Below are 21,448 nucleotides of genomic sequence, written 5' to 3'. Positions count from 1 at the left end.
TTTTGTCTTGTCGAGGAGCTCACCTTTTTTCTTTAGCAAAACAATTCCAAATACTCAAATTAAAACAGCACTGACACATAAAACTGCAGACATACTCCAAACAGAAACGTTTTTAAAAGAAAACAAAAAATAATGATAATAATGTACTGTTTTACGCTATAATTGCATTATCCTAACTCAGAGATGTTCTGGGTGGGTTACGATACACGTTCCTCAATGGCTTAATGGAAATTTTTGGACATACTAAAAAAAAAAGTTAAATGTGGTACTTTCCAATCATGAGCTCACTCTCCCCGTGTCGTTTGAACAATTGTATTTTGCGCGCATACATTTAGTCTTACGGTATACGGTACAGCCATACACTTGTGAAGCTCGCCCTCTGCTGGACAGGAGCTCTGAAACTGACGAGAAGTGAATCTGATTTAACAGTAAATTATCAAAAAAGATAACTGATTTATAATACTAAAACTTAGTAAAATTTAAAGAACAGTGTCTTCCCTCCGTTGGTTATCGATCTTACTCTTAATTGTGCATTAGTTGTGCAATTTGCTTTTCAGTGCACAGATTTAAGAACAGTGTGACAAATCAAGAATAAATCAATCAATATATGACTGTAGGCTGTATCTTTTCTTATTTCTTACACTAACAGTGATACAAAACATATATAGCCCATTACAATTATGTGATTAATGCTATCAAGTTAACCCTCAGGTGAGTAATTGGGCCTATTTTTAACTTTTTTATTTTTTTGTGAAAAATGTGGGGGCCTACACATTTTATAGATCACGCCTTGAACCCATTCAGATAGATAGAAACACTTTTGTGGTGCCCCTTATAGCCATAGACAGTATTGAACAGAACTAGTAATAATAATAATGATAAACCATTACTTTGAGTTGGTGATATCATAACCTGCAAAAAAAATCAATCACTGCAAAAAGATTTAAACCATTTAGAGATCTTAATCTTTTATGATTTAGGCTTTTTGACGTCAAGATGAGCAAACAAAAGTATAACCATAAAGCATAGGCTGTATATAGAGACATCTTTATATAGTCTATGTAATAACACAATAGTTGGCTTTCATTTCTCTGCAAACATTTCTGTCAGCTTTTACCGTAGTGACACGAAGATGTTTGAACATTTCAAAAAGCCATGAGATGTTACATGTGAGGACTATAAGAACATGTAATGCATGTACAACAATAGCTTGCACTTAATAATAATAAATAAAAGTATCATTGTGTTAGAAAAAGCTACCATTAGTTGTCAACTGCTCTCACTATCTGGATGAAAATATAGAAAACCCATCACCAGAAATTACGGTAACCAGGCTACAGTATTCCTTCTTTCACTTGTTCTCCTTTGTATTTATTTAGTCGGTTTAAAGGATTTCTTAATTTAATAGGAAGTCGAAAGCAGGTGTTTCATTTGTGGGTGCTGTCTTTTGCATACAGTTATGACAGTTAATTTATAAACGTTACAACTGGCTGTTCATACATGTTTTCCAGCAGCATCCTGCTTGCATACACAACCAGGACTACACTGAAGTGAGCTTTCGATTCGGAGTTAAGAGGAAAGTTAAGGGAAACAAAAATACTATCCGTGGATTTATATGTTCACAATATACTACTATATAGACTATATACGCACTTTAGGTATTGTAGAGCTATTTAAATACACTATTGTATTTGTGAATATTTTTGTTTTGCCTCATATGACCACAGTAGACCAGGTCCAGATGAAAACCCACTGGAATTAGACTTGTCAAATCTGGACTTGATCAATAAGGATACCCCAAACTCTCATTAAAACACAGTTTCAGATTTGTGAAACCTTTATTCTGTTTGTTGTTCATATAAAAAAACACAATACTTAGACCCATCAAATCTGGACGAGATTTTCAATGAGTCTCCAAAGACTCAGAAAAGTATAGCGTTTTTTTTTTATCTGCATGGGGGAAAGCAGTGAAATAAATGTTTTTCGGATTTGAAATGGGGATTAAACAGAGATAAGGCTAAGATAACTTTTTCACAAGTGTAAGTGGTGCAAAAAAGAGCAGAACCAGCCACTAAATATCATGATTTATGTTTCCCTTAACTTTTCCCTTTACTTCCAACGGGAAGCTGACTTCATCGTGGTGGAAGCTGGTGGGTGTTTGAAGCGCGGCGTCTGCAGCATAATTAAAACATGGCGGAATCGGAGGAATTTAGACTCAAATGTTTAAAGGTAAGGAATACAGGCCTGATATGTAAGTATATCAACATTCACCGTATACCAGCCTCATACTATGACATTACGTTTCCACTGACTACCTCCTGGTCGAGATGTGTACATATATAAGCTAACATTAGCCAGTTTAGCTTCCAGCCATTTATAACGCTAGCTCGCTGCTTGTTTAGCAATGATGCAGCCTGGTTATTTTATCATTAGCAAAACGACGCTACTTGATGAAATACAACCCCTCTGTGAATCACAAGAGCCATTATTAATTCAGCACTGACACTTTGTGTGGCAGCTGACTGCACAAAGCCTCCTTTGCATCGTGCAGGGCTGCTGCGAACAATACAAAGTGGATATTTAGTTAAAGTCAAATGTTCCCATGCGAGTCAGTAGAAGCAACAGCTACAATGTCTTATTTGTGTTGTTTGCTGTGTGTCTGTATAGATTTACAAAAATGCCACAAAGCAATATACCTAATTTTTCACGGGACTTTGGTGGGACGCCCCCTCTTTGCAAATGATTGAGCAGCATGAGGCCTGTAGCCATTATCATCTATAATAGCAAGACAGTGATCACAATCATCTTTAATGGCCACACGTATGTTCACACATACAAGCGATCTGACTCTGCTCTCAGTACCCTTGTACAAAATAACAACACAACAACCTTCAGAAGGATACTTAGGGAGTGACTGTGTTCATGTCAAGCTGCTTCTGTGAGCTGTAAACAGGATACAGATAGTGAAAAGCAGTGATGAGAAAGATATAGATATATATAGAGAATTAGAGATAAATATTTAATGGTAAAAAAAAGATATTAGTTTATATATGTAGTAGGCAACAAAAGCTAGTGATACTCAAAGTGGGCTCCTGGGATCCCCAGGGGTGCTTCAGGGATTCCACGGGGTCCCCAGCAAAAAGGAAATCATTTATTTTCATCATTTAATCCATTAGTAACACAATGACTGAATGCATGACTCATTTTTGGTCATGGGTTTCACACTCTCTCTGTCATAAACCATTAAAAGCCAAGATCTTATCAGATGTGGGACCCTTGGGAAAAATGTTATCAAGTGGCGGAGGGGGGATGGGGGGTCGTGGTCTTATTTGTGTCAGGTTAGGGATCCTTGATGTGAAAAGGTTTGAGAGCCACTGACATAAATAACATGATAACAGTAAGGCTCACTTAGCTGGTTACTAAAACACTGGCATAAAGAGGTTATCCAGTGAACTAGGACCTGATGGTGTAATAAGATCTCTATGTTCAAATAATTTGTTAGTTGTAATTAGCCATAGGCTGTCACTACTGTGTTATTATTCTGTTATTATTATGTTACTCAGTGTTAGTAAAGGGAACATTTTGGGGTTTCCAGTCAGTTATGTTAAAAATGGGTCCACTGCTGGAGGCAGGATTTGTACAGTAGGGGCATCTGCTGGTCAGATGAATTTACAACAGCCATGTGTATAGTGGGAGAAAATATTTGTGTGCAGCAGTTGGACCATCAGACATTTTTTCACAGCAGGCATTTTGACATTTAAATAAAGAAATGCGCAGATGTATTTAACATTAATGATGACGGCTGTGCTCCATTTAGGCGCCCCTCCTCCACGTCCCTGATGTTGTGCCTGCTGTGTCACTGGCTTGACATAGTGGGACGTTTCAGTGGAGAAGAGACATTGTTAATCTTACTTTTGTGCTTTCCTTGCATGCGATATGAAACATGAACATTTTTGTCTGAATGACATCTTGAACTTTTCTAATAGAGAAGGACAGATGATTAAGGCACACAATTTTGCATCTGTGACAGGCTTTACCTCATCATTAAGGCTGCATCTGTGGCGAAGAGTAAAACACCTTTTGTAACACACACTTTGCGGTAATGAACATTTTGTTGTTGATGCTACAAAAACAGATCTGATCTGTCAAACATTGACTTTCATGTATAAAGGAGTGAAGTGTCTGTCACTGATATGAATTACAACAATCCTTTTCCCCATTACAGCACGAGGAACGCCTGTCTAGAGTATTTGATGAAGTGATGGGGCTGGGAGACTTTGCAGAGTCCTCCATGGATTCCTTTGCCTCTAGCGGAGATCAGGATGAGACGAAGGGAGCGGACGAAACGTCAGCACAACCCCAACAGGTAGAAGAAGGGGACAGCAACGGCAGAAGACAAGAGGAAAAGACGGACAAGGAGGTGGAAGAGTCATCCCCTCCTTGCAATGCCTCCCCTCCCTCTGAGCGACGTTCCTCTTTTACCATGGGAACCAGCGAAGGAGGAGGAGGAAGTGGAGGAGGAGGAGGAGGAGGAGGAGCAAGCGGAGGGGCAGCGTTTGATGATGCGCTGGATGGTCTTCCTGTGTTTGGGCCGGAGGAAGACGATGAAGACTGGCACTTTGCCCTGCCCATGGGCACGCTGGAGGACGTCGACATGAGCAAGGCGAACAGAAACGTTAAGCGACCGCCACAACAGGGGAACAACAAAACTCAAAGTGAACCCAGAGAGGAGGAGGAGGGGGAGGGGGAGGAAGAGGAGGAGGACCGAGAGAGGGAAGGAAGCAGTGGGTCCGCCAACACCTCCCACTCCTCTCAGGACCACACGCCCGAGAACAGCCGAGGTAAAGCCACATAGGCGCACACATTCACTCAATGCTGTTTTAAAAGGATCTGTCTGCTGTGTTCCATCACTGTGTCTCCTTAAGGCCCCGACACACCAAGACAGCCAGTCTGTGATCAGTAATCGCCTCTGGTTAGTTGGGTGTGTCGGCGCTGTTGGTTTTGGTTGGGCCTATGCCTACAATGAAAAACCAAGCAGAACTTAATAGAGCCAGTTGCCATTTTTTATATGACACATGCTCATTTAGTATTCTGGGCATATTAGTTGGGGTTTTTTGTCTCTCCTAATGTTCTTTAGAGTACAAATACTGACAAGTTTTGTTGACAATAGTTGAGTCTTTTTCTCTGAGGTCAGCTGGGTGTGTCTGGGCTTGGTGTGACTTGCCCTGATGATTGGCAACAGCTTTTATTTGTCTTAACAAATTCAATGTGTGCTAATACTCTTTTCCATGGAAAAAAAGAAAAACTAGCCAAAGTTCTTTGAAATATAGTTTATACGCATGAAATTGTATGTGTGCATTGTCCATTAGTTTCTGGTGTTTATTGGCACAAGCTTGTTCAATTTAAAGCTTCTGGTTGATCTTTTCTTTTTCTACTTTTCTTTCAGACGGAGGGGTCCTGAACCAGACAGAGGAGACGGAAGACAGCCAGCAAGGAGAGGTGGGGGAAGTTTATATTGCTGGAAACTTAACATTCACAGGTTTAACATAAGCTGCCCTGAAGCAGGTTCACTGCGTCTCTGAGTCTCTGCTCGCAAAGTGATCTACCCCCTTAAAAAATGATCTGCCATCTTGTGGATGAAAAGCCGAGGTCGGACTAAAATCAGTGATCAGAGATTTCTAAATGATATAATAAATGTTTTTCAGCATTCAGAAAATATTAGAAATGACAGCGAGATGTGTAATGAATACAAGTGAACGATTGTCAAGTAACTGCATTTAAAAATCAATATTTTAGAATACTTCTTTTATTCTTATTTCAGAGGTCAGAGGCAGCTCCGACAGAGGACAGTAATCCCCCGATTTCTCCCAGCATCAACATTAAAGATGAGCCCATTGATGAGGGCTACGACGCTGCTTTACTGCCTCAGAGCTCCATCAGACAGATCAAAGAGGAGCTGGAGCATCAGGAGGTAGGTGTGGAGGGAGAGAACGGTATTATTATTGTGTTCAGCTCAAGCTGTCCACACCCTATTTTATGTGATTCTGATTGATGCCACTAAAATTATACACTTTTATAACAATAGAAAAATGATAAAAACCTGTCTTCTTGTTTGCTTATTTCAGGAAGAGCTGAGGATCAGCTCCGTTTACTCTGTAGGTGGAGGGAACACCTTTGTGTCCCCTACAGGTGAGTTGATAGGTTTGTTTTTTTATGGCATGTATTCTGTCATTCAAGTTTTTTTTAACAGCAGACATTCAGACATGTTACTGTTACACAATGGCTGCTTATTCAAAAACCTGATTTCTTGGCTTTATCAACCTTTCTCTTCTTTTTCACTTTAAGTACCAGCAGTCCCAGTCCCAGCTCCCCCTCCAACGGCCATTTTTATCCCAGGTAGAGGAGCTGTCCTACAAGCCATGGCTTCCCTTCCTGTCAGACCACCAGGTCCAATCCCAACTTCCCTCGCATCTCTGACACCAATGCCCCCACGCCCACCTCAGCCCCCCATCCCTGGTAGTGTTCGCTGCAGCGGCTGCTCTAAGGTACCAACGCAGCTCTGCGCTGCTGACATTTAAACAAAAAGACAAAATAATCTAGAAAAAGTTGCTGCATGAAGTGTTTATGAGATAAGAATGTTAAAAACCAGCTGTGTTTTACACAAAGTAATGAATCCATGTATTCCATTTCTGTGTTTCATGCTTCTGTAAATGGTTCTAGGTTCTGCTAAAAGGCCAAACGGCATTCCAAAGAAAAGGCTCGACGCAGCTCTTCTGCTCCACAGTCTGTTTGACTGGCCATCTGCCTCCAGCCAACAAAAACCGATCCTGTTTCCAGTGCAACAGGTACTTTCCTGTTCCTGTTCCTAGAATTAACTTTGTACTGGGATTTCATCTAGGTCAGGCTGCCATACTTAGTCTTATACTTTTAATAATACAGTCGTGTACATGACTAGAAATAAAACATTTCATAATTATTCCTCACCTTTTGTCCAGATAATAAATATGAAGGTCCTGTTTCTTTTAAAACATTTAAGTTTGAATACAGAATTACTATTTTTTTTATAGTCATTTGACTGAATTTTGACATTATATAAGATAATCTAAGTACTTTTCAAGTATTACTCCTTTTAAATAATTACAATTATCCACTGGTTTGGAGCTTGGAACCAAAGCAGAGGAGCTTGCATTCACTCCAGTTACCTGTATAACACATGTATATAGAACCACTCATGAGTTTGGCTACACATTCTCATTCAGTTAAATGGGAGGGTGTATCCAGACTTTTATCCAGAACTTTAAATTGTGTGTATTTGACAGGTTTTGTTTATTACATCCACCCTCTAACCCACCCTCATCTTTTACTGCTTTGTATTTCATTCACAGGGAGATTCTTCAGCCCAGGGACATGATCACGATTCCAGCAGACGACAGCACCTTAATGCACTTTTGTGGCCAGTTCTGTCTGTCTGTCTTTAGACACAAAAGGAAACATACTGACAAAGTCGTCGACAAATGGGCCGACAAACGAGCCGAGAAGAAGCCCGAGAAGCCGCAGGAGAAACTGGCCGACAAACAGCCGGACAAAATTTTCTGCAGCGTGTGTAAAATCGCCAACAGGGTAAGAACCACAAATTTGAAACAAGCTTTAATGACAGACAGATTTTGGGTTAACTTGCTGTCTTTGCTCCGTGTCTTGTCTCTGTGTGTGTTTGACTGTGATAATGTCTCCATCAGATTGAGCACGAGGTCAGCCATCAAGGCCGTCTGCACAGGCTCTGTAGCGATGCTTGCTTCGTAACGTGGCGCAAGATCCGACAATTAGCCATGAACTGCTGCGAAGGCTGCGGACTTTACTGTAATAGCAACTCAGGCTCCTGCCAGACGCTCGTGATTGAAAGATCTAAGCTCAACTTCTGTGGTCCCACCTGCATTGGGACTTACAAACAGGTATGTAAAAAAAAAAAAACTTTGCATGTTGGTAACTACATATACATACATACGGGTTAACTCAAACATTTCAGCTTCAGCACCCGGAAATCATGTAAGATCTAAACAAACAACATCACACCCACTTGGTTGTAAAGCAAGCAATCATGTGAAGGTTGCCAAGTGTTAAACTCTACAATCCTTACCTGTGTTTTCATTCAGACGTGCAGAAAAACGGTGGAGTGCGCCTGCTGTCACAAGACGGTCATAGTGTTGTCCACCATCATGGAACGAGACCAAAAGGGCAAAGTTCAGCTTTACTGTACACCTCATTGTGTGGAACAGAGTCGACCACCCCGACACACTCTAACCGGTAGGACACACGACAGAAACACACACACTTACATGCTGGAGTTAATTGGTATATGCAGGACTAGTATCACAATTAAAGGGAAAGCATGTTTGATTATTTATTAATATACATGACTGAATGTTCACATACTAGCAGGTAGGTTGTTATATGTTACTATTCTCCATCTAGGTACTCCATTCCCATGCAGCCTGTGCAAGATTCCAGCTGTTCCTCAGTATCATCTGGCCATGGTGGATGGCACTATTCGTAACTTCTGCTCCTATGACTGTGTTTCTATATACAGGGTAAGGGCATTGAAACTTTTTATTTAATGTCTGAAAAAAGACTGATGATGGATTATCTGTATGTTTAAACCTCGTAGAGTTGACCACGCTGTTATTTTCCCTCCATCTGTTACAGAAATCCGGTCACGCCTCTCAGGCAGACATAACTAACGGAACCGCCTCTCCCAGGGACCCCTCTCTAAGAGATGCCCCCAGACCGGGGCCGTCTGCCGGAGCCAGCTCAGTCCCTCCCATCCCTCAGGACTACCCATCTTCAGTCCCCTACCCAGGCCATCACCCCAGTAATACCTCAGTGCCCCCACTGGTGCCTCCCTACTCAGCCATGTCCTCCCCCTCTGTCCCGGGGCAAGCCCAGGCAAGAGCACCCTCTAGTCAGCCCCAGAAACCAGCAGAGGGTGGACCCAGTGAAGCCTCCAAACTGACCTGCCATCATTGCATCAAACAGTTCAATATCAAACCGCTGCTATTCAGTTACCAAGTAAGACACTCAGGATATACATAAACACTAACCTCTTCCAACCTCATCAACTAATACTAATCATCATTTTTGCCTGCAGGGTCGTATCTCTATGTTCTGCAGTGAGACGTGCGGTGAGCAGTATAAAAAACAGAAAAATATCCTGGCGCTGTGTGAGGGCTGTAAACAGGAGAAGGTGCACTTTGACACCGTGAGCTACAACCAAGAAGACCTCTTCTTCTGCAGTGAAAGTGAGTTAGTGCAATTTTTCCTGTTCCCTCTCCTGTGCATTATTTTTAACTTCATAAACAGAAACATCCATCCGTAACACGAGCAGGGATCTCACTAAGTTCTAAATCCTTAATATGATCCGTGTCACTGGGCCTGTAAGCTTATACGTGTCTGATCTGTACCCGTCTCGTTGTGTTTCAGACTGTAAAGTTCTCTTCAAACATGAGATGACATCCCGTAACAAGGATCTCCCCTGGCGTTCCTGCAGCTACTGCTCCAGCATTGGCCAGAAGATGCTGCACAGCCATTACGGAGGCAAGATGGAGGAGTTCTGCAAACCCCACTGCATGTCCCAGTACACTGTACTCTATTACGGGGTAAAGAAAATAGTTCTACCAGCACACTTCAAATTGTATGCCGTTGCACCAAGCAGAGTTCAGTGTGGCTGTGTTTTTGATTTACGTTCTTATTTGTCCCCCCCCCCCCCCCAACTTCTCTTTCTTCTTCTTTGCTGTTGCCCAGATGGGTCGATGTGACAGTTGTAGGAAACAGGGCTACTTGACCGAGAAGCTGCAGTGTTTGGGATCAGTCCGTAACTTCTGCAACCTGCCCTGCCTGCTGCAGTACTGCTACATGCATTTTGAGACAAGCCAACACACCAGCAGTAATGGTACTGGAACGGCCCCACAAGCGCCACATGGTAAATTGTGTTGTGTTATATCAGTGTTTGACATTTAGAACGGTGTATAATAGAAAACTAGATGTGGACAGTTCCCATTGCAGTGTTATTGTGTTGCGACAACGTGGGGGTTTTTTTTGGGTCAGTTTAAGGAAAATAGGCCCCACAATCAAACTAATCACATGCATGTCAGGTGTGATCGATCCACTCTTTCTCTTCTTCCAGCTCCGACACAGCCACACCACTCCTCAAAGATGAATCCTGTCATAGCTGATGTCGTCTCATTGGCCAATGGCTCTGCCACTCAGCCCAGTGTGTCAGCAGATACGGCTCTGACTGGTTAGTTCATACACATAGACCTGGGTGGCTCTCTAAGTTCATCACTCTATTTTTGAGCCACTTGGCCATCTACTTCCTCCAGCTTCTACTATATACCTCAGGCTTCGCCCAGTTCTAGCCTGGGGTCTCCTCACAGTCAACCATGCCAAGCATTGCTCGATTACATTTAAGTTTTCCGTTTTATAAACTCAGTCTTACATTGGCTTTTTTTGTAGCCTTAAAACATCCACCTGCAAATAAAAACTAAACATTATTTATAACACAAATTGTAGGGCTTGCAGTGGCATAAAACAAGAATTTGAGACTTTACATTCCTCACTGTCCCCACTGGCTTCTTTACTTTTGGCTGGCATGATGATGATTCAGTGCCCACATGACTTGATCCACAAGCTCAGACTAAAATTTACAGTAGGATTATAGAGTCACATTAGTTGGAAGCATGGGTTTAATGCAGTGTTGTTCTTTTGCAGGAGCACTTCCAACCTCCAACGTAGACGGCAAGAACCTGGATCATGTACGTAATTTGTGTGTGTTACTCTGTCAGGTCCTCACTGAAGAATGTTTAATTATTGACAAATTGTTAAAAAGAATAGTATTAATATTTGAGCTCCTGTCTGCTGCAGCATAATTATGTGGGGCTTCTTTGTTCATGTGTGTCCAGGCCAGCACTCAGACTGAAGCCATGCGGGTGCCTGTGTCCCGTCGCCGTCAAATGAAGAACAAGTCAGTTCTTTGCCGGCCGTTCACCATGGACCAAGAGAGCATGTGCCAGCTGCCCGCACCTTCCACTGAGTCACCAGGTAACTATAAAAAAAACACTTGAGCAGTTCAGTTTTGTTAGAAGTCTTTCACACAGAACACAGAGCAGTTACACAGCAGCAATTATGGTGGCTACATGCTGTACAACAGCTAAAACACTACAGGAAGTACAAATACCATATATTGAGCTTCTTGTACATAGTTTACATATATATCACAACATTATGCACTTCAGTTTTTTTATAAACATAATGTTGTGACAATTTTAAACTTTTCCCACTGATGACTTTCTGTATACTGTACACACTGTGAATGTGCCTACTCTTCAGTAAAATCTCTCCAGAGTGCATTTTACACATTCACACATTTTCACCCAAAACTTCAATAATTTTGACATTGACGAGTACAAATAGTCCACTTTTGTAAATAGGTTAAAATGCTCAAAAATGTTCCATTATTTTAGTTTAGCCATTTCTCACTTTGATGGAGATGCAATTTTCTTATGGCATAACCTGCGAAAATTGGAGTGGGTGGATGTGTACCGTAGCATACAGTAAAAGTGGAAAATATTTTCTGGATGCATAATAATGTAGTTCAAATTTCATTGTAGCAATGAGAATATGTCACTAAATGCTTTGAGGCATATTATATTTGAGCATGCTATCCACACAAGGATTAAACTGATATGTTGGGTTAATATTAATGATCTATTAAGAATAAGATGTAGGCAATAAATGACAGTAAAATTAAAGCTAGTTTTAGTGGCACTTATGTAACTACGCTCTCCCAGAATGATTGCTGGTCTGACCTTTCTGTAGGCTGTCACAAACTTGATCTATTTATTTATTTATTCATTCATTCATTTACAAATTTTTTCAAGAATTCGTTGATTTGTTGCTCACGACTAGCTGTTTCAATAATTGCACCAGCTTTGATAGATAGCTCCTCGCAAGTTGACCACCCGACGGCTGATGCATCCACGTCTCCGGCACCGTCACCCAAACCTCAGGGAGAAACTCAGCCAAGTAGCGGCGTGCCAGCACGCTTAACCGGACGCCATTTCCTGGGCAAGAGGGAGACCGACTCTGACTGTAAGGTCTGCTCACACTACAAGAGGAAGAGAGTAGAGGAAGAACAGGACGAGAGGAAGAAGCCGAAGACGGAGGAGGTGGAGAAGGAGCCAGAGATCATAAAAGAGGAGGAGGCAGAGAAAGCAAAGGGACTGAACTCAGTTGATGAGAAGGGTGGGGAGAGTAAAGAGTCGGAGCACTCTGAAATGAAGGATTGCGAGCACAGTAGCGGGACAGTGCGGAGGCAGACGTCGTTTTACTGTAAAACGTGTTCAGGACAGCCCAGCCTCTGTCCTGTGCCCTGTTTTGAACTCTATCACACCAGACTCATCTACAAAACAGCTCCTGAACTGGAAGACCAAGGTGAGCCTTCTGAATAACACAGATAATTGATTGCAGTTTTACCCTTAATATATAATATCAATTAGTAAAAGAAAAAAGGTACTGTTTTATACTGTATCCAGGGTGTCCTATCTTTTTGTTTGTGTGTCTAAATCATGATAACCAGAACTATTTTAATGTAACTTCTATCAGAATAACTACTATGACGTAGTGACACGACCTTTGGAGATTTATGCTTTTTTAAAGCTATTTCAACTGACTTAAGAGGGTCGAGTGTGTCACCCGAGTTTTTCTCTCCACAGCCTCCTGATCTGCTGACATGAGGAGTTATCTTCCACCCTGACCCTGGACAAAGATTTTAAACATCTACAGGGTTAACCGGTTGTGTTCACACCTACACTACTTTAGTAACTTTTGTTTCTGTGGTTTTAAAAACTTCATTGACAGCAAATGCAACTGGAACTGCTGCACGGACCACCGTTACTTCTCATCGGTTACATCATTGTGAACTAGTAGTACAGTGATTTGCGTTTTAAAGCAGTGTTTCTGTGTTTTATGATTAACGAAAGATGGCAGTACTTACGATACATTCTGCAGAAACAGATTGTCATGTCTGTGTCTGCTTCCTATGAGGGTATTTATTTAGTATGGGGGTATTGTAAGCGGTATTGTAAGCGGTCTAACACATGGGCTGACAGTGATGACAGGGTTGAAATATTTACAAAGTATTGTAAAATGGTAGGAAAAATAAGATTGACCTTATTTATTCATTAGTGTCACAATACACCTCATTATAGAACTCCTTTTAAAGTTTCTTCCATTTAAGGCACATTTGTCAAGTGTCTTAAAGTCATAAATCTAATGTTCCATTCAGTGATGTGTGTCCGCTGCCTCAGGAAATGGTCTGTTATGGCGCACACATGTCCCATATTTCATTACACCTGTCATACAGTCTGTAACCTGGTTCTTATATTTATTAAGGTCACTTGTGCCTAACTGCCTCCCGAGGTGTAGCCCACAGAATCTGTTAGCATTTAAGTTGGTTACCATTCATTGGTCCTCAATAAGCAAACGCACCGTTGTGTTGTTTGTTCACGTGTTTTTAGGAAGCAGCTGCTAAACTAATGCCAAATGCCAGGATGTTAAACTCTGTAAGGCAGTAATGCAGATTCACAGGGCTGGATCCAGACAACCATGCTGATAATGTGATTTTTTTTTAACTTTGTGTGTAAAAATTGAGTACTGAGTAAGTATTAAATGGTTTGTTTCATTGTAATTCCTTGTAAAGCTGGCACTCATTTTTCATGAATCTTCATTCAGCTGCGATAAACTCAGTATCTTACCTCTTTAGACCGGGCACAGTACTGGATATCATTGTCTATCTCCAGAGTTTTCATAATCCAGCTGACAACAAAAAAAGGAAAAACACAGTAATAGAAGCTTCAACATGGAAAGAGAAAACGTAAGTAAAATGGATATCATACAAAAACCAGCACAGTGCAGTTTGTGTGCCAAAATAGCAGTAGATAAAGGTTCATGTTCATGGCAATGGTTTCTTATCATTTTAATGCTGCTCATTGAAATTAGATTCCATACAATTGCCTGTAATTCATATTAAATGATGTAGATAACACCAAGGTGTTCAACAACAGCTGTCAAGTTGTTGCACAAATGTACTGTACTCCAGACTCAGTGGTGGGTATGTTTGAATTTAAAAAAAGGTTAAAGGTGGGTGTCTTGGGGCTGCACTGTTACTGCCAACATTACCAGTGGATGGCTGAATCAAACATGGAGATGGAGGTGGGTCGTTTTTGATAAATAAGGATGAAACTTCCAGTCAGTTACGCTTAAAACTTCAAAATGCACTAACAGGTATAAATGAGGCTACAATCTGTAATCACTTGAATTTTTTAAGTGTGAGTGAAATAAAAACATTCATTTGGATATTCAGTTCACTTACTTGTACTGTTAAGCTACATTTTAATATTCCGTTTACTGTGTGTGTGTGTGTGTCATGTATGAAAGTTAATGGTTAAATTCTTTGCTGTACCTCACTACTGATGCAGTCATGCAAACCAAGACTGATTTCAGTTCATCCATCTGCTGCTTCAGTTGGTTTCAGCCCTGTATTACATCTCCGTTTACTTTTTTTAACGACCTACGATGTATGTATGTTGGAAGTTTTTAATACTTATTTGCTGTAACTGCATGTTTTTTTTCTTTTCGTTTTTTTAAAAATAATTCAGTTGACATGTATCAGATTGTGAAATCATGTTGCATTTCTTCTTTTTGCTTGTTCTAAACAAATTGTGTCAACACCTGAAGAAAAAAAAACTGTTGGTTAAATGCAAAGAAATGTCAATAAATTTAATTTTAGAGTAAGACTTTGTGGTGAAATGTATTTCTTAGATTTGACCTGCCTTGTCATTTACAAATGACCTCCATCAGTATAAAAATAAGTGTAATTCCTGATTAAATAAATAGAGCATCTTCAGATTATAATAATCAGTATGAGGTGTGGGTGTGGGCATGATGTGCCCACACATGAGAAACATTAACACATCAGTATAAACAGAACTGTGAAGTATCTATCATGTAGTTGCTAAATAGTTTGTTTCCATTTTACAGATGGCTACTCTCATTTTAAGTGAGTTTACTTCAAATACATTTAAAAACAGAATATCAGATTAGACCAGAGTGCTTTATAAGTAGAAAATTACAGTCAGAAGTGCATGAAAATAATGATACAGATCAATAAATACAAAACATTAAAATAGATAATTATGAATAGAAAATACAAGGAAACAAGATGTATACTGTAGGTTTCTATATAACAGAGAATCAATGAATATTAAAGATGACTTTCAAAAAGCTAAAGAGAAGAGGTTGTAAATATAGCTAATGAAGCCAGAAGAACACCACGTGTCTAATGTGAGATACTGTGTCATTTCCAAACGAGCCAGGACTAATGATGGTCATTAACCAGTGTGAACAGGATTTCATTCAGTTTTTCTGTAAGAACAAGAAATGTGATTCTGTGTCCGTGCTGCTCCTCGATGCTCAGGGCAGTGAAGTTACTGATACGCTGCTGTCAGACTCTGTGAGGGTTTACTGAGGTGAGATGATTTTCTGACATTTTTCTCACGTCATACATCAGCAGTGTTTGTTGTTTGACTTTTTGAGTTCCATCCCTGATACATGACATTAACAAACTTCTACATAACTGTGTGAAATAGGTCAACTGACAGATTAAAAGGGAAGATTTATTCACTGATGACCGATCATGGCTAAAGCAGATTTGAAGTTTTATAAATACACCCGCTGCAGGTGATAAAGTCAGTTTGATACTGGTAGTAAGTTGTGAAAAGATTTTAATTTACTGATATAAAGTTGTGAAAAGTTCCCCGAAACATTAAGACTACTGATGCATCTGAATGAATATTTCCTTCATATGTTTTCATAAGTATAAATTCAGTTTGTTTTTTCTATTTTTGAGACATTTGAAAAAGGACTGCAAGGGTTTATCTGGAAAAGTTGTCTTATATTATTGAAACATGCATTAACAGGACCACTCACATAAGATCAACCAAAATCTCATAAAAAATATTTTATGTACTGTGCATAATTTAAGATGTATGTCAAAGTTGCCTTGACAACAGTATGATGGTGAATGTCGTGTACATCTTGAAAATATTTTTTTTTTCACTTCACTTTTTAGTATAAAAATAGTTACTAAATTACCATTTAATTGTGACCTAATTAATTTGTTTTCATCATTAGCTTCCTCTACTTAATCTTTCTTCCTGTCATTTTTTCTTCCCTCCGTCCATCAGTTCTGTCTCTGCCCTCAAGCAGCTGCTCAGCAGATGACAATGTGAAGGTATTAATGGTACCAATCCCAGTACCAGTCTTCATTCCAGTGCCTATGAACATGTATTCCCAGCACACACCTTTTCCTATGGCCATGCCCATGCCGGTACGTCCCATTACATGTTCTATGAAATTTTGATGATTCAAAGACCTGCTGTCTTTACAGCAGCAAAACAAATATTAAGTATTTTCTCTTATATTTTCCAGGTTCCAGTGCCCATTTTAGTACCATCTCAGAATAAGGGTGTAAAAGACGCAGCTGTCCAATCTTATTCTTTGGCTGTGGAGGATGAAAATCAAAATGACAGGCATGTCTCCAGGGCAGGTGAGGTCTTATCCTGACTTAAAAACATTTAGATCAGATGTAATTCTACACACTTGAGATATTTTGACTACATTAACAATGTCTCTGTTCAGTTTTTCTCTACATATTGTATGTTTGTGCATGTGTGTCATTTATAGGCCATAGTGGAGATGTAAAGTCAGAGGGGGTCCTTCCCATAATCCACAAAGATGAGGAAACTCCAAAAGCAATGCAAGCCCACCTGCCACTTACTGTAAGTTCAGAGGGGAGCACAGAGTCAGCTCATCCCCAGCTTATTACCCAGCCAGAGGGGAGTACGACGACAAGTGACCCACCTACCACCAGTGCCGAGGATCAACCTCCCTCTTCTCCGATGATGGATTTGGAGAATGACTTCCCTCCTGGTGAGATATGATTTGAAGCTAAGTCAATCTGTCAGAAAATTGTGATGAGGTTTAATAAATAGTGAGTGCTGATGGTAAACATACTCGACAGCATGCAAACAATGTGACTCTAACCTCCAGGTCTTTTGTGTGTGTGTTTTATTGCAGAATCGTTGGATCAGAAGCCATCCGCTCCACGTCGAGGAGTGAAAAGAGCCAGAGAAGGTTCCTCCGGCCGGAAACGGGTATGACTGACAACCCTGATAGATCAGCAGTGTTTGGGTAAACTCAGATTCGTATTTATTCTTCAGACTTAATTTTGTAGGCAGTTTGTTTCGATTCCAGAAACCTCTCAAACCAAGGGTTACTCCCTGATCTTGGATGTTAGGACATTCTTCAATGTTTCATGTATTTATAGAACCAACAAGTTTTCAAAGACACCCAGTTTTGGCCAAAAAGTGCAACATTTCGGCAGTGTCAATATTTTTTGATACTGCCCAGTATTCATCTTTTTTCTGTCCATCCAGGGTCGAAGGCGAATCAGTTCTGTGAACCGCAGTGCAGCGGCGCCTCCAGCCCCCTCCAAACTGAACCACCTGTATGGGGTTAAAGCCTGGAAGTGCTGGGTCCAACAACACAACAAGCAACCCCAAGAACGTAAGCCTTCATTCTCTTTCTTATTTTCTGTCATCTCTTCCTCTAATCCACTGACTGGTCTTAATACTAGCTGTACTGTGTGGTTTCTGCCCCCCTGTAGCCAGTCCAGGGGATATCAAAGAGGATATCCTTCAGTGTGACTCTGCAGAGCTGAGCTTTGCTCTGTCTCGCTTTATCAAAGAAGTACGACGGCCCAACGGAGACCCCTACAGCCCAGACAGCATCTTCTACCTCTGTCTTGGGTTACAGCAGGTGCACAAACAGGATGTTGCACGTCTTGCTTCTTGTTGTGTGTTTCTCTTTTCCTCTTCTTTTCAACTCATTGTTTTCTATCTCCCTCTCTGTGGACAGTATCTGTTCATGAAGGGCCGCATAGAGAACATCTTCACTGACGAGCTGTACAATCAGTTTGCCACCGAGATCACTGGGATGCTGCAACTCTGGAGACCTAAACTGCTACCTAGTGGTATGATAATTGAAAGCTGCACTAATCAGTATTTTTATGTTATTGGATCAAAAGAATACAATGAGTTTACAGTCTCTCAGCTGATTGTTTTGGATTTCACACCCTTCAGTTTTAATGTTTTGATTCACTCTCACAACTCTCATCATCAGCATAATTTCTAACTGCAGTAGGCAGCTGTTTTTGTTTTTTCTTTCCACTGTGCACTACCTGCCTGTACTAACAGATAAAGTTGGCAATTGGTGAACATAGTGGAGCATTTAGCAGCTAAGATATTTCGTGTTTACAGCTTGTTCTGCTGCCCCCAAGTGGCCAAACAATGAATTAACTCTAAAACTTTAAAATTACCTTTTAAATATCAGATTAACCCTATAAACCTCAATTTAAAAAAACAGCAGAGACAAACACATTACACTCCTTTTAGCAGTAGGTCATTCAATCAGTTTTTCCCCCCTACTACCTATTTCCTCCTCCAGGTGGTGTTGTTTACTCCCGTGTCGAGGAGGCATACCTGTGGGAGTGTAAGCAGCTGGGCGCCTACTCTCCCATAGTGCTGCTCAACACGCTGCTCTTCTTCTGCACCAAATATTTTCACTTCACCACGCTGGCGCAACACCGAAGCCTCTCTTTTTCCAACTTCACTCTGCGCTCAAAACCCTGCAGCCGGACTGGCAAAATCCACTACCTCCACTACCAGAGAAGCCGCGCTGCCACAACGAGCCGAGAGGTGACAGGTGGGTGTCAGAGAACAATACATGTATTTTTTTAGAAGTAGTGTACCTCTTAAGCAGCCTGAGCCATTTTCAAACTGATCAAATTTTTCCAACATCTCCCATATTTGGGATTATCAGACCATCAACAATTTTGTGTCATGTATCTGCTTTCACCCTTTTTCTAAGTATGCGAGCCAGATTCATAAATTGACATTCTCAAAAAGTAAAGTATGCTAAGAAATATTGATTAATTGACTGTTGGTACTTTGTGTTGTTTTTAGAACGATCCAGAAAAAGACAGGAAAAGGAAGCAGGAGACCTGGAGATGCTAGAAAACATTACCAACCCTCTGCACTGTCCGGTCAGACTGTACGAGTTCTACCTCTCAAGATGGTGAGATACATAAACACACAAAGCAAGGCTACAGGTACAACAGCAATTACAATCGTATATCTGCATTACCACAACTAATAAAACCCAACTTGTTCTCCAACAGCCCAGAGACAGTGAAGAAGAGAACTGACATGTTTTTCCTCCAGCCTGAACAGAATGTCCACACACACAGGTCAGAATCACATTTAATAAAAACCTTGCAATATCCAAATATTTCTCTCTTAACTGTCACTTATTACAAGCATATAAGAACAAGACTACTTTGAGATAGTGTGTCAGTGCAGCGTGTTTACCTTTAAATGTAGAGTCATGTTTGAAAAACAGTTGTAGTAATGTAGGACTTTGGTTTTGTAGGAGCTTTAGAGATGCTGGTAGGCAGTTTTTGACCTTTGACCATGCAAGCTGTGTCTGAGCCAGGCTAACCAGCTACTGGCTCTAGCTTCATATTTGTCCAACAGAAAGATATGAGAGTAGGATCAATCTTCTCTTTTGAAAGCTATTACGCGTATTTCCCCAAAGTGTCAAACTTTTACTTTTAGTGAATAGTATTTAAAAAAACCCAGACATATCAGAGGAATATAACTGCTGTCATATCCAATGACGAGGAAAACAAATATCGTGTGCATATGAATGGTCAAGAATTGTCAGCATACGTATTCAGATTTTCTATTTAGTCTTCCAATTTTAAAATGCAATTTAAGCAAGAAATGATATAAGATGTAAACAAAGCAACTAAAAAAAATCAGGGTGATGAAGATAAGAAAATTCAAACATTTCCTCCTTCTTTTGAAGCCGCTAACATGCAAAGTTTTCTCTTTATGTTATAACTATTAAGAGGAAATTTTTATTTTTATTTTTATTTTTTTAATTTGCATTTCTGACCTCCACAGTTCCCACTGGTATACTTGTCAACCATTGGAGCACACCACTCTACAGAGCATGCTCACACGCATCCTGGCTGTCAGAGAGTTTCACCAGGAGCACCAAGCAGCCCAATTGAAGTCCTCAGTTGCCACCAATGATGACAGCTTACAGTGATAAGAAGCTGCTTATCCATCACCCTCTCTGCAACAGAGACCTTCTCTGATGCTGAACAGTTCACAGTGAATTGCAGCTGTATTTACACTCATTGGTCATTTCAGAATGAGACTGGCAGGTCTCTGAAATGGGGAGTTAATGTAAGGACGCCGACCACCAAGCCGTCAAAGACACAACACAGAGAGATAGTAAAAAAGGAGACTTTGTCACAGAGAGACACATTTAAAGGACTTTGTAAGTGTGGGATTATGGTATTAAGTTACTTCAGTGGCCACCCCCTCCTCACATTAATGCACAATGAGTTTACAAATATCTGATACTGTTAGATATGAAAAAGGGAGCGTTAAAAGAGTAAATTGTTAACCCCATATTCTTTCGTCACACCACAGTTATCATTTATGACACGTGGCGGGTTTATTTACTACCAGTAAAAGCCTCTCCTATGAACTTCACAATATTAGAGTGGTGTAAGCATCAAGCTGCTTGTGAGAACAGTGATGTCTGTTTGTTATCAGTACTTTTTTTATCATGGATTGCATTGATCAGTGCTGGTATTTTACGGTCAATGCTGCCACAAGAAGATATCATGTTCTTTTCAATTTCAACGAAACCCTAAAAGAATTATGTTTTGAAGAGGTATTGTTATTTGGCTGTGTGGTGCGTCCATGCATAGCCGCGCTAAACGCAGCCAGTGTAGTGTTGATAAATGACAACACATGTAGTTAAAGGATAAGTTTGACAATATTCTATATTTTTATTATTGTCACCAAATCCCATGAAAAGACCAAAAACAACACTTTGTTTGACTTGTTTGATTTATACAGGCCTAATTGACCCCTACAGTGAGGGGGTCCAGGGGTTCTGTTATGCCGTGGGGGACATTTTGCTGGCATGGTTTGGGTCCATTTGTCACTTTAGAGGGAAGGATCACTGCAAATCATATGCTATGGCCTTCACAGTAACTAGATCTCAACCCAACTGAACACCTATGGGAGATTTTGGACTGACATGTTAGAGTGCACTCTCTACCACCATCATCAAACACCAAATGAGGGAATATCTTTTGGAAGAATTATGTGTTTAGCATCAAAATACTCAAAATAAACTACAATGCGTGTGTTCATGGTAATAAAGGTACATAACACAATATTTGTTGGTAGGATAG

The 21,448-nt window shown here is 40.5% G+C and overlaps 1 protein-coding gene across 2 annotated transcripts; it reads left to right on the top strand.

Moving 5' to 3' along the window:
- Window positions 1-2,143: 2,143 nt before the first annotated feature.
- Window positions 2,144-20,689, top strand: si:ch211-266o15.1 (zinc finger MYM-type protein 4). 2 transcript variants are annotated; one of them, XM_062440519.1, is made up of 29 exons: window positions 2,144-2,229; window positions 4,226-4,841; window positions 5,447-5,499; window positions 5,822-5,971; window positions 6,126-6,189; window positions 6,346-6,545; window positions 6,721-6,845; window positions 7,386-7,620; window positions 7,737-7,949; window positions 8,151-8,301; window positions 8,470-8,585; window positions 8,701-9,063; window positions 9,143-9,293; window positions 9,475-9,650; window positions 9,796-9,943; window positions 10,178-10,291; window positions 10,762-10,805; window positions 10,953-11,091; window positions 16,296-16,438; window positions 16,540-16,657; window positions 16,795-17,040; window positions 17,188-17,264; window positions 17,547-17,676; window positions 17,777-17,928; window positions 18,028-18,142; window positions 18,616-18,873; window positions 19,134-19,245; window positions 19,349-19,417; window positions 20,136-20,689. In XM_062440519.1, exons 1-29 carry the CDS (start codon window positions 2,191-2,193, stop codon window positions 20,281-20,283), a joined length of 4,665 nt encoding a protein of 1,554 aa, XP_062296503.1. In that variant the 5' UTR covers window positions 2,144-2,190; the 3' UTR covers window positions 20,284-20,689. The 2 variants fall into 2 exon arrangements, with proteins under 2 accessions (XP_062296503.1, XP_062296502.1); XM_062440518.1 differs by having other exon boundaries at window positions 9,796-9,973.
- Window positions 20,690-21,448: the final 759 nt, after the last annotated feature.

The sequence above is a fragment of the Scomber scombrus genome, chromosome 19 (assembly GCF_963691925.1).
Source record: "Scomber scombrus chromosome 19, fScoSco1.1, whole genome shotgun sequence".
In the NCBI taxonomy this organism is placed as follows: domain Eukaryota; kingdom Metazoa; phylum Chordata; class Actinopteri; order Scombriformes; family Scombridae; genus Scomber; species Scomber scombrus.
The sequence above is the reverse complement of the archived record's forward strand: the minus strand, read 5'-3'. Positions and strand labels throughout refer to the sequence as shown.

Bases quoted from the DNA above. Each gene is read 5' to 3' on its own strand.
- si:ch211-266o15.1 (XM_062440518.1), top strand. From the start codon at position 2,191: ATGGCGGAATCGGAGGAATTTAGACTCAAATGTTTAAAG. The intron at 16,658-16,794 runs GTGAGGTCTTAT...TGTCATTTATAG, and splicing joins CAGGCATGTCTCCAGGGCAG to GCCATAGTGGAGATGTAAAG. The intron at 17,265-17,546 runs GTATGACTGACA...CTGTCCATCCAG, and splicing joins GTTCCTCCGGCCGGAAACGG to GGTCGAAGGCGAATCAGTTC.